This window comes from Geospiza fortis, unplaced genomic scaffold (assembly GCF_000277835.1).
Source record: "Geospiza fortis unplaced genomic scaffold, GeoFor_1.0 scaffold231, whole genome shotgun sequence".
In the NCBI taxonomy this organism is placed as follows: Eukaryota; Metazoa; Chordata; class Aves; order Passeriformes; family Thraupidae; genus Geospiza; species Geospiza fortis.
In genome coordinates, this window is record NW_005054351.1 from 4,230,337 (window position 1) to 4,243,635 (window position 13,299).

Consider the following 13,299-nt stretch of genomic DNA (forward strand, 5'->3'; position numbering starts at 1 on the left):
GTGCTTCTGGAGGTGCACCTTGCTGCCTTTCCCCTCTCTAGCTGGAGATAATGTTCCCTGTCCTTGGCAAAAAGTGCATGGTGCTAAACTTGTCAAAAGAAAATTTTGGATCCTACGTGACATCATAGGATATCCTGAGCTGGAAGGGACCCACAGAGCTCATCAAAGCCCAGCTCATGGCCCTGCAGATCCTACCACTGCCTTGTGTTGCAGCCTTCACCATTGGGAAATGCCTCCAGCATAACATTCTCGTTTGCCAGTATGGCCAGATTAGCTTGGAAGGAGGAGATCCGGGAAGGGTAGCCTAAGAAATCCATCAGCCTATTTCAAACACCTCTGATATGTGGGCTTTATTGTGGTTTGTTTTTTCTTTTATACTATATATTGAGAAGGATTCTAGTGGTATTAGTAGTAGTTCTGACTGCTTGTGTGGATGGGCTATGTGTTTCCTTGTTAGACCATCAAGATGTGTAAATCCACCATGAGCTGTCCTAAGAATTTGCAGATATTTTCAGATCTAATTTCCTGTTCCATTTGTCTTAGGTCTCTGCATGGGGTGGTTATGTTTTCATCATCAACCTTATTCCACTGCATGTGTTTGTTCTGTTGCTGATGCAGAGATACAGCAGGAGAGTCTACATTGGTAAGTTCTGTTCATTGCAAAGTCATTCTCAAGTACTTAAAACATGAGATACAAAACACATCAGTACAATAATTTTGTATCAAGTGGGTGTTAAGTAATTGCATATCAGATTGAGTTGTTTTAATTTGATTACTGATTATAGTCAGTTATTTTCTACAATATGGAAATAAGAAGTTGAAGCATACTCACTCATACTTCCAAAATTTCATATATATTGCTACTAATTAATTTTTCCTTTCTAGTGCATGGGAAAGAAAAATGGGTGGTTTGATGTAAAAGAACCCTATTAATACCTTGTAAATATGCATTACATATGTGCCTTTAATAATGTTTTATATTTTTTTCTTTTCCAAGTATATAAAACAATTGGTATTCTTAAAAGTTATAGCAGAAATTATGCAAACATTTAGATAAAGACATAAGAAATTTTGAGCAGCCATGTAAGTTTTAGATCACTGAGAAAAGGTGTGCACAGTAAGAGTCTGCCCACTCCGTGGGAATCCTTAAAATTTTATTGGATTAATTGGCCAGCCTTCCTTCCAGTTTCAGGAATGTGTGAATAGGGATCCTGGGAGCCTAACTTTTTTATTGATTTGCCTGACATTTAAATACTGTGTAAACTGTTTTTACTGACACTTTACCAATAAAATCAGTTGGCCATGATGTAGGTGTGTGAATGGAATAATTAGTAAGCAATTCAGGTATTCAGAGATTCAGAAGTTACCTGGAACACTTTTAATGTGAAGCCTTTACCATAGGTAGGCAGAGAACATAATGTGTGCTGAAGCGTAATCACAAAGCGCTTCATATTTGTAAATATATTTTTATTCCTCATTTTAGTACTGTTTTATCTTTGTATTTTCAATTATTTTAATGCTTTTTTTAGTCCCTGCTAGAGAAATTACTTCAAGTACATATATGTGAACCACTATATATCACAGTTGCTTAATTTACTCAAGTTCAGTTTTGAATTTTTGTTACCAAAACTATAAATATTGCTTCCATACTTCTTTGCTACTCTATGTAATTAAGAATTGGAAATTCATTAAAATTTTAAAAAGAGAGAAAGAAGAAGTTCTAACCCATCTTAGAATTGTTAGTATTAGTTAACTTCTTCATTAACTACTTCTTCCTAACTTGAGGGGAAAGTAATTTATCTTGTTTTCCATTTAAAATTGTTTTATTGAATATTTTCATTTTCTGATTTCTATGAATTAGGCCAGAGAAAATTAGATCAACTGGTTATAAAATCCTGAAGCAATATGGTAGCCAGAAACAATAAGGAATAAGTGCTCTTGCTTTTTCAGCTTTAAATTAACTAGTCTTTGAACTCATGTGGGAAAAATAGTACTGCAAGTTCATAGGAATTAAAGGGTTTGGCAGATGTTTGTTTTGCAAATAGCTGCAGTGTTTTGAGATGTTATTGCCCTTCAGCAGTGAGGGATATGTGCTGCCATGGAGCTGTCAGAATGAAAATGTGATCAGTGCTCTCTGTTTCATTGCAACTGCTGTCTTAATTTAAGCTTTCATGGGAAGCCCTAGAGAAGTCTGTACATCTCACACTACTGTGTCATTTCTAGGTTTGTTTAACAGGATGTTTTTGTAAAACTGGTAAGAATGTTCAAGCGCTTCTGAGAGGAAATACAGGTGTGCTTCACCTCCAAACTATTCAGATAGGTAGAAGAGTTTACAAAAGCTCCTGGAAGCAGGGAGAATAAAGATATTTGGGGAGTTTCTGTTGCAATTGCTACTGTGCCTGCAACAGTCTTACAATTCTTAAAAAACTTACCATGTGCAGCTAAAATTTTTGAAAAATATTGTCAGCTGACAATAGATAGTAAAAGCTACATACTTTTTACTGTTATGGAGAATTTTGGGGGTTTTAATCTCTAGATTAGTTGTTTACATTTATTTCAAGCTACCATGAGCCATTTTATAAAGGCTCTTTGTGTTAAGTTTAATCCAACATAACATAAATGTATAGAGCAGTATTTGTCAGAATGAAATTTTTAAACATAGTGGTGGATTCCTGGTATATATTTCTCATAAGAGTGTTCATACACCAAGGAAAAGGTTAGTGGGACATGATTGATATATCTGGGAATGTAACTCAGAATCATGTAATGAGTAAAAATTTCCAGAATGTAAAGGGTTTGTCAATTTTAAAATATTTTGGGGCTGGAAGGCAGATGACTTTATTGGCCAGATAGCTTCTGACCCATTTGGCATCAATAATGATGATGCTACCTCCATCTGAATGCTCAAGCTGTGCTTTTATAATTTTTTCATCTTGACAATGGCTAGTGCCTTTCATTCAGATCCTCTAGTTTAATCATATGAACAAGTCCAGTGTATTAACAGAGAGGTGAATAACTTCTTTATTCAGATACAGCAAACATTGATACTATATTCTATCATTGTAGTCTCTCTTTAGTTTCTCATATGTTTAAAAAATAAATGGTTTTACACTTGGAAGGGTATAGATTTATGTTATATTTGCACACTTCAATTTTATAATTTTTCGTACAATTTTTTTAGGTTATAATTAGCAGAATATTTAATAAAACACATGAGGATCTTCCAGAATTTAAAACTTCATTTCAATAATTCCTTGTTATATGTCTTGTATTTTATCATTAAAACAGTGAACATATTTATATCAACTACTTCAGTGTTCTGAAATTTAGGATTGAGTGTTTGTAATCCATTAATTGAAAGAATGTGGCCAGTATATGATTATACTCTCCAGAGAAGCTTTTCAGTAGGTCTTTCCTGTGTTTGTGTGGTGTACTGCAAATTAAATTCTTTGTAAAATGACTTTATCCATAGTAGGTCAGAATGATTTTGTTCTGGAGTTGGTCAAAGTTATAACCATAAGAACAGCATGCAAGAATCAAAATTAACTTCTTGTTTTTGCAAAGACTGTGGGAACTGTAGGATATAAAGGAACATTAAAAGTTTGTGATGCTATATTGTCCTGATGTTTCAAAGTTCCTAGAAAAATTGTCATGTTGTGTAAATTACTTTTTTTTAAAATTTTTTCAGTACCAGGCACTATATACCTTTTTGAAAGAAGTGGGAGTAAGGGATTGGGATGAGGGTGGGCAGTGCACATAGCAATATAGCAGTTGCAGGACTGGGCTTAAAAATGGTGATTTACAGTGGTCTAACAAATGTGAAATGTAGTGATTTATGCCAACCATTGAACTTCCACAGGATGGCAGTGTTGTAACAGTTGCATGGTACAGTAAATGATTTATGTTGTAGTGAATTCTTCAAAAATTGAGCTTCCTACAGGAAAAATGCATTTCAGTGACTTAAGAGGGCATAGGTGAGTAGCTAGGCCAAGCTGTGCAATACAGGTGCTTGAAAGAATAAACCATCCCTTCTGACTGGTTTGGAACTCAGACAGTGCCCTGGGAACATAATCCATTAGTGAGACCACAAAGGTACTATGGCAATGACACCACTGCTCAGTGATGCACTCCTCAGAACTGACCTCATGGAGGTTACTAAAGGGCTCCATGAGAACCAGGATCTCTTGGTAAGATCCAGGTTATCTCTAGCCAGACAGTGGTTTAGGATTTGTAAGAGTATTAAAATATAACATGTGCATTATTGCTGTTTCCCACTAAAGGAGCAGAACTTCATTTGGACTTTAGGTTGGCTGGTTACTTCAAATGTAATCAGCCTCATGGCTTTTCAGATTTGGTATTCTTATTTTCCCCTTCCATCTCTTCTTCACCTTGTAATATTGAGGACCAAAACCCCTTTCAAAATAAAGTATATGAATGTTAATGCATGTACAATGAGAATTCATATTAATAATAGGAATTAATGATGCTCTTGGCCTCTGTTTTCTGGGGGATTATAGATCCCCAGCGTTGATACAGATCTATCAATACATATGCTTAATATTAATTTTTAATTCTATTGTTGTTCAATTTCTTGCCTTCCCTCTGTTCTTGCGTTAAATAAAGAACAATGGTGCCTGTTTGCATTTTCTAAAGAAGTAGTGGACTCTTAAATGTTTTGCTTTTTTGAGGTCTAGTCCCTTTAATTTCTCCTCATATAGAAAGCTTCCTATGTCACTTGTTATTTGAGAACTCTTTCTACATCCATGACTCTCAAAACCAAGATGGGAAACAAAAACTTTTTACAAGCTGAAGAATCTTAGGTAAATGGCTTATTTTCCTAGGAGGAGATAAAACAATGCAATCTGAAAGAACAGTACTCTGATACATCCACTAAAATGGGTTGCAATTGACAGCTTTATTCTAGTCAGTGAAGAACAAAAATAATTAGGATGGCTGAAATATTTAGCATACTACAGTTCTGTTTTGCTGTCAGTGGAGTTAGGGGAGAAGGTGGACTGCTCTCTGAAGATGGAGCCAATGCTTTTTCAAATGTGTGTTAATTCTGTTCCCATCTTTCTCTTCCCCTCTCCTCACATTTTTCTCTCCTAGCATATAGCACTTTCTACATTGTGGGGTTAATATTATCGATGCAGATACCTTTTGTGGGATTTCAGCCAATTAGAACAAGTGAACACATGGCAGCTGCAGGTAAGAAAATGAAGCTTCTGCATCCAACAGGAAAACCTCAAACACTTGCAGCTTTGTTTCCTCATATTAGAAAAAACACCGGATAACAAAGCAAATTGTTAAAGAAAGAGGTACAATTTAGTGGTTTTGGGGAAGTTTTCTTTCCAATTGACACAATATCCTCTTTTTGTGTGAGCTAATGGAGGTAAAATGCTTCCATAAGACTGGATCAATTAGCATTCTGACAAGCACTTACTTTACACATTGGTAATCTCTGCTAGTTTGCAATAATAGTTTGCCTTCACACGTTGTACAATTGAAATATTCCAATGTACAATAGAAACATTGGTAACACAGTTTTTACTGAGCCATTTGGTTTTAGAGTTGATAATCTTCTGTAATTTTTCAACGCAGGCTAAATACAAATCACTTAAATTACTAATCAGGAGGGTGATTTTTAAATAACCGTTTTCAGTCGTGTTTGGAGTTTTTTTGATTTCTTTAAGTTGATTTTTCCATAGTTGTTGGCAGTCAGACCATCTTGATTTCTTGACAGCAATAACCTCTGCTAACAGTGAGTTTAACTGCATGCACTGTTTGTGTGATAGAGTCCAGTTTGTTAGATTCCCCAAGGGTTTTTTTTAAGTTCGGTCACTTACCAGAATGTATCTGGGACAGTGATGGGACCATCATTAAAATTTAACACAAAAATACTTTCAAAATGGAGACTTGCAACAATCTGAATATAATGGAAAAAGAAAAAAATTACCTAGCCATACTCAGTTTCTGAAGATTTTTTACATTTATTTAGTGAATAGAATTTTTCTTTCTCTATGAGCTCAGACCTAGTGAATTTCATTGTGTACCTTGAATTCTTTGTTAATTTGAAGACGATACACTCCTGTTCTATTTTATTCCTCTGCCAGCCAGCATTAAATTTTGACTTTTGAAAGGATTCATCAATGGATTGATCTCACTATATACCGTGAAATGAATAATAACTGAAATACCACGTCCAAGTTCTGGGTTTAATGTTAAACTCTGAACATCCTTTTTGAGTGTGTCAGGCGCTTCACCATTGAATTCTGGTGTTTCAACACTAACTTTATATAATTCAGTTGACTTAATACTAACTTGGTTTGGTTTTTTCTTTCATTAATTCCTCCTCTTTTATTCAGTAACTTAGTTTGCATACATTTCTGTATTAGCATTGTGTGTTGCCTGAAGTCTGTCTCTTAATTTTTCACCACATCTAGCTAGGTACGTTAACCTGTATTCTTGTCAATCAATGCAATCTGCTTTTAAGGGAATTCTCTCCTTTAGAATATTTTATCTCATTGGAAATTTCTGGTTTTGCAAGTGTCATGCCTGTTAAGTATTAAAGGTTATTTTTCAGAAAGTTATGTTATACTAGTTTCTAGATGTTACGGTGTACCCATGTTTATTTTTCCAATTCAAATATTGGCAAATATGCTGGTTGCTTTAACAGGTGTACTGCTTTTGAGCGTTTAAACAAGAACTTTCCTCTTTCCATAGGTGTTTTTGCACTGCTGCAGGCTTATGCATTTTTGCAGTATCTGAGAGACAGATTAACAAAGCAAGAATTTCAGACATTGTTCTTCTTGGGCGTCTCACTAGCTGCTGGTACTGTATTCCTGAGTGTCATCTATTTGACATACACAGGTAAATAAATGTGAAACTCATTTACCTTCACAGCTTGTAAGCCAGATGATCAACATTTGGTTTAGCCTAAAGTAGTTGTTTCAACATTTTGGAATATTTAGCAGCAGTTTTATTTTTGTTACTTATGATATCATAGTTCCAAAAGAATTCTTAGCATCTCTGTTTCAAAGTCTTCTAAAACATGGTGGTTTGATTTGCTTTTCCATGCGTAAGTTAGCAAAGTTTTCAGACTGGCATATCAAAACAAAAATTGGCTTCTAATCTCAGCATGCAGCCAAATATGTATTCAGTTGTAGTTCTTGGGAAGTGTTGATTTCATCTTCTGAAATTCACTGATCAGTATCCCTGCTTCATCAGCTGGAACAGGCCTTGTTCCCCCAGCTTCTGACAGGCTGTGTGATCTGGGCTCCTGACCACCTCACAGCGCTCTGACCTCTCTAGATTTTCTTAACGCTCCTCTTGCACAAGAGGGTGCCCACATCTGGACCCTTTATCCCAGCATGTGGAAGAATGAGCTTCAGGTTTTGGACTGAAATCCTGCCTGCCACAAGGCATATCAGCCACTCCTTTCAATTTAGCACAGTTCCTTTTGGCCACTGGGATATTTTTACTTTCTGTGAGCCAGTGGTTGGACCTCGACCCACTATGTACTACCTTGAGCTTGTCAGGACAGCCAGTTTTCAACCAGTCAAATGGTCTGTTTGTCCTATCAATTCTTCTTCAGCTATTAATGAGCAACGAAGAAAACATTTATCAATATATTTCAGGAGGCTGTGTGCCATGGTTTTTCAGCAGCTCAGGTTACTGCCCTGTAGGTTCCCACATACAGCTTCCTGCTCTGCGTGGAGGTGCAGCAGTAGCCAGTTCCCAGGCATCAGGCACCCTCATGACCCAGGTGAAGATGATGGGTAGCTCTCATGTTGGCCAACTCTTCCAGCACCCTCAGGTGAAGGCTGTCTGCATCCAGAGAAGATCATAACCAGTATTTTCCTGTGTGCTGACAGCTCCTTCTTCATGTGCACATAGTGCATTGGCAACAATCTTTTCATCTGAAGACTGAAGGGGAAAATATGTCTTGTATTAGAAAGTTAACCACAATATTTAAATGTCTAAATTAGATACTAAAGTAACCCTTCAGTCAAATTATACTCATTTTGACTATAAGATAGAGGGAAGATTTACTTAGTCACACAGAAAAACTTGGGTAATAATGAAAGGATTTAACCTTCTCTTATTTCTCCTTCACTGTATCTGTCTTCAGGAGGAGCTGAAACAATTGCAAAGAAAGCAGAAATAAAAATTTAGGAATCGTCTTAAAACTTTTAATAATAATTTTTATCTTTCATCTAATAATTATACTGTTTCTTTTCATCTTATCATATTCAGCTTACCTAAAAGCCTTGTTTCACCAAATAATACGTAAAGCTTATCAGCATGTCTAATAGCAGCTTTTATATTCCATGCTACAAGTAGATTCACCAGGAGAGAAATAAAGGGAAACCAGCATTTCATTTAGTGTTTGTGTTTTGGCTATAGAGTGCTCCCAGTTTCCTGCTCTGACATTTCAGAAAAATGAAATACTTTCTTATCAATTATGTTTTCTTTTTCTCATACTACTTCACAGAGTATAGTTTGCTATCTGTCATATTATTTGAGATATATTTTGCATTGCTTTGACTTTTGAAAGTATGTGTGTCTTGATACTCAGATTGTACTTAACAAGTACAATGTGATCCTGTAAGTGTGTTCTAAAACCAGCTTGCTTCATGGTTGGTGGATTTTATAGCCTGCCTAATGCAGTAGGTATGGTTCACATATATTACAAGTTCAATGAAAATTTCTTTGGGTTTATGTTATAACTTGAGGGAGTAGAAAAATTATTTCATTTAAAAACCTAGGCAGCAAAAAGGTTTTTCTTCCTCCTTCTCTTTTTCAGGTTATATTGCTCCTTGGAGTGGCAGATTTTATTCATTGTGGGACACTGGGTAAGTAAGGATATAAGATTTAGATATCGGCAGCATTTTACTGAAAACTAATAATCATTTCCTCTCCTCATCCCCAAATCCATGTAGTATTTCAGTCAAGGAGAATCAGTTATCTAAAGAGAGTATTTGTAGTAGCTGCTTCGTGGTCTTTACAACCACTTCACTAATTTGTCTGTGAAAAGTCTTGCTTCTTTGCAAATCTTTGAATATGTAATATGTTGTTTCTGTATGAAACTGTAGTATGAAAGCATGAAATAACTGAAAGCTGTGCCAACACTTGAGTACACATTTAAAAATTACTAAGAGCCTTAGACTATTTTCGTTGTGCAATATTGCACAAAATCACCAAAATGTTGCACATATGATCTTGCATGTTGCCTCTATATTACATTCATACATCTGTTTTTTATATACAGATGTCCACTCTGAACAATTGTTTTATTAATCTGTGTTTTCACAGGTAAAAATATTGTTAATCTTTTGTTTTAGTTAACCTTTGAAAATACTGTGTTGGATTCTTTAGTCAGCCCAGAGAAAAGGAATAAAATGGAAACTATTTTTCTCAGATAAATATTTTAAAGTGAAATTCAGTTGCTAGACTTTTTTTAAGATTTAAAGCAAGGATAGAACAACTTCAAACTTTGTGCAGTTCAGACTTTTTTTCAGGCTCCAAAATCCAGCTCATACAGGATTCTGTCCCAGCTCTATAATAAATGTGGTAGAACAAATGTTAGTAAAGAAGCCTCAGATTTACTTGAGGAATATATAGATTTTGTTCTTTGCCTGTCTATATATATGTATACACATATATATAAATATATGTCTATTCAGAGCATTAAACTTTTGAGGGCTTGTCTACATTAGAAAAACATATTGTGTTAAAACACACAATACAGTTTTGAATGAGAACTAAATCTCAGTGAAGAAAAGGACATATGTTTGATACCTCACCATTCAATCATGGTAGCCCCCTAGATTAGGTCCATATATATAGTTGTCTGTAATATAGAGCACAGTTTTGTCCTTGTCTGCACTGAGTGTTTGACCTGTTTAGATGACATGTGTTTGCAAGTGTAGACAAGGCCTGTTTTCTTCAGTATCTGAAAGAATGTGGGTGCATCAGTAACTGATCTTGTATTTAATACTCTAACTTTCTTTACTAAGAAAATGAAGATATTCTGTGTAGAGGTTTTGAAATACAGTGTTGAAAATTTAGGAGATTTACTGGCATTGATGATTCAAAAATGTAGTAAAGGTGCTTCCATAGCTGTGTTTCCATTTTGGTGAATTTGGCTTCATATTTAGCCATAAACAAATGAAACATCTATAATTTTAATTGTCTTAATTAGTATGGAAATAATTGTTGTTTTAAATAACTATACACCAAATGCTTCCTAGATACAGTAAGGCCTGGGGATTTCTTTGGTATAAGAGTTTCATCAGATTTCCGCTGATTAGGGCACTTGCCATTTAGAATTGAAATGCTTCCTTTGAGATGAATTTCAGAATTCCTAATGTTTGCAGGTTTTAATAATTTTATCTTTTCAAAATAATTTGAACTGAATTTTTTTTAAAAAAGGTATGCGAAAATTCACATCCCGATCATTGCCTCTGTGTCTGAGCATCAGCCTACAACATGGGTTTCCTTCTTTTTTGATCTGCATATTCTCGTGTGTACTTTCCCAGCAGGGCTGTGGTTCTGTATCAAAAACATCAATGATGAAAGAGTCTTTGGTAAGATAAAATATTTTTAAATTATTTTGAAAAAGTTTGCCTTCAACTTCATTTTACTTTGGTTTTGTTTGCTCAAAGCTGATATGTGGCTTGTTCTAAAATATGGTTTAAAAGTGATATGTTTAAAGGTGATTATTAAGAGTTGCCTGCACCCAGCAGTCTTTAAAGCAGTTTATAAAAGTGCAGAGGCTGCTGAAATGGTGATGGAGTGTAGTCCCAGGAGGTGGGATGCAGTCATTTGTTGTGTTCAGTTCTGCAGCTGGAGTTGCATGTTCTGGTGGGATGTGGTTCCACAGTACAGGTTAGCCAGAAGAACAGCTCTGTGCAAAGGCAGAGTCCCTACTTTGGACGTCTGGCACTCATCCCATCACAAATTATTCAAAATGCCCTTGCTTTCCAGGTTTTCTGCTATTTTGGTGAACAAAATCTCTTGCTTTGGAACAAGTGCTAGATAAGGCATAAGCCAGAATGGAAGTGTGGGGTCTCCCTATGTCAGTGACAACTTTTTTTTTTTTTGTGCAAAGCTGTATTGTGAAAGCCGCCTTCTGATTTTGAGTGAGGCTTGTAAGCAGTTGTAACCCATATGGAGGAGTGAAGATCAGTCAGGTCTTGGACTTTTACAGGGACAGGAGGCTCCAGGCTAATATAGCTGCCTCTTAGGCAACCTAAGACATGTGTGGGCAGTATGAATGTTTACAATGAATGTTTGTCAGCTTGCTTTCAGCCTCCTACTGAAGGCTGCACCTTCCATTTAACACAGCTTAAAGAGACCTATGAGTGAGGATGGAAAGCTGTACTGCCTCATCACAATGTAGAAGATATTTACATGATGTAATCTGATAAATCAGTGTCACTTGATCTCTGTGGCAAATCTTTCGCAAGAGGATATTGTTAAACTGTAGCAGATGAGTCTACCACAAGGACATCACTATTGGATATTCCCAGTCAGTGTATACAGGATTGTTTGGGGGTTTTTCCTTTCTAATAAATGTGTTCTTAATATTTTGTAGTATTCTGAAAATCTTGATTTATATTTTGTGGAAGACAAAGTGGAGGTAATACTGTTCAGGAATACTTACTTCAGAATAGGGCTCACAATATCATGTTATTCATCTGTATAGAATTATAATGTAGACAAGCCCCCAATTTGTCCACAGATACCTCTAACTTAAATCAAAATTTAATATTTATGTGAAATTGTAACACTTCCTTTTGCTTTTTCAGTTCTAATAACTTGTTTGGTCTAGAGCTGTTTGATTTTTTTAATCAAATGAAATTACCTACTATTCCAGTAGCATTGTTGGTGTATAATATTAAATTTCACTAATAATGTATCTTCTGACACATTACTAATGAATATTGAAAATGGGGTTGTGTTATTGTTAACAGTTGTGGAGATGAATCTCAGGAAGGGTTTGAGGCTTTAAAGGGATAAACGTTAATTCAGCCGTATGTCTGTACATTAAAAAGCAATGAAATGCAAGATGCACACTCAAGCCTTTATACACACAGATGCTCAACCCACTTCCAGAAGCAGTTTTATGGAGAGCGTGTACGTGTGCAGTCAGAGTGAGTGTTATTTTCCAAGTGTCACCATTAGCTGTGTTTCCTCGCAGTTGCTCTGTATGCAATCAGCGCTGTGTACTTTGCTGGAGTGATGGTCCGCCTGATGCTCACTTTGACTCCAGTGGTCTGTATGCTGTCAGCAATTGCTTTCTCCAATGTCTTTGAGCGTTATTTGGGTGATGATATGAAGAGGGAAAATCCACCAATAGAAGACAGCAGTGATGAGGATGACAAAAGGAACCCTGGCAACCTGTATGATAAGGTGAGGGGAGGAAGCAAGAGTTAGAAAATTTGGGTTCCAGCGTCAAGGATGATAGACGTTGCCATAACAGATACATTTCTGTTTGTTTAGGCAGGCAAAGTGAGGAAACATGTGTCTGAGCAGGAAAAAACAGAAGAAGGGCTGGGCCCCAATATCAAAAACATTGTGACGATGCTGATGCTGATGTTGTTGATGATGTTTGCTGTTCACTGTACCTGGGTAACCAGCAATGCATACTCCAGCCCCAGTGTGGTTCTCGCCTCCTATAACCATGATGGGTAAGTAAGGTCTACAGCCTGAAGTTTAAAAGCCTTTTTTACTGCCATTGCATTAGCAATTTGCTTTGCCTTCTTTAAATCACTCCTTATTATAGAAAGGAATTGTGAACTGAATAACAAATTATTCATACTCTAATTTTTAAAAAGATACATTTTCTGAAATATTTAATGAAATATATAAAAATAATCCTACCCAAAGCCAATAAAAATCACGGTTTAAAAAAAGCCTTGAAGTGAACTGGGAAAACTTGTTTAAGAATATATATTTGACTGGAAATGCATTTAGTCATGTCTTCAAAAGTAGTCATGTCTTCAAAGCAGTTCAGCTTCTGGACATTCAGCTGTCAGAGGGTTCAAACTTGTGACTGCTGGTGACAAAATCCCTCAAAGGGAGCTGAACTCCTAAGAAAACCCTTATTTGTGACCCAGACTTACCATGGTGCAGTTAATTTGTTGGTAGCATTTGTACAGATGCAAATAAAAGGAGCTGTTTTGCAGCACTCGGAATATCCTGGATGACTTCAGAGAAGCCTATTACTGGCTCAGGCAGAACACGGACGAGCACGCCAGAGTGATGTCGTGGTGGGACTATGGCTATCAGATA

The 13,299-nt window shown here is 36.1% G+C and overlaps 1 protein-coding gene across 1 annotated transcript in view; it reads left to right on the forward strand.

Moving 5' to 3' along the window:
- STT3B (STT3 oligosaccharyltransferase complex catalytic subunit B) overlaps positions 1–13,299 on the forward strand; it is a 28,770-nt gene that overhangs the window by 6,968 nt on the left and 8,503 nt on the right. The window contains exons 4-11 of the mRNA XM_031058890.1: positions 544–643; positions 5,110–5,208; positions 6,724–6,870; positions 8,807–8,855; positions 10,435–10,589; positions 12,206–12,417; positions 12,508–12,695; positions 13,194–13,299. The exon at positions 13,194–13,299 is cut by the window's right edge and continues 63 nt beyond it. Coding sequence (XP_030914750.1) covers positions 544–643; positions 5,110–5,208; positions 6,724–6,870; positions 8,807–8,855; positions 10,435–10,589; positions 12,206–12,417; positions 12,508–12,695; positions 13,194–13,299 — 1,056 coding nt within the window. The remainder of the gene's footprint in view (positions 1–543; positions 644–5,109; positions 5,209–6,723; positions 6,871–8,806; positions 8,856–10,434; positions 10,590–12,205; positions 12,418–12,507; positions 12,696–13,193) is intronic.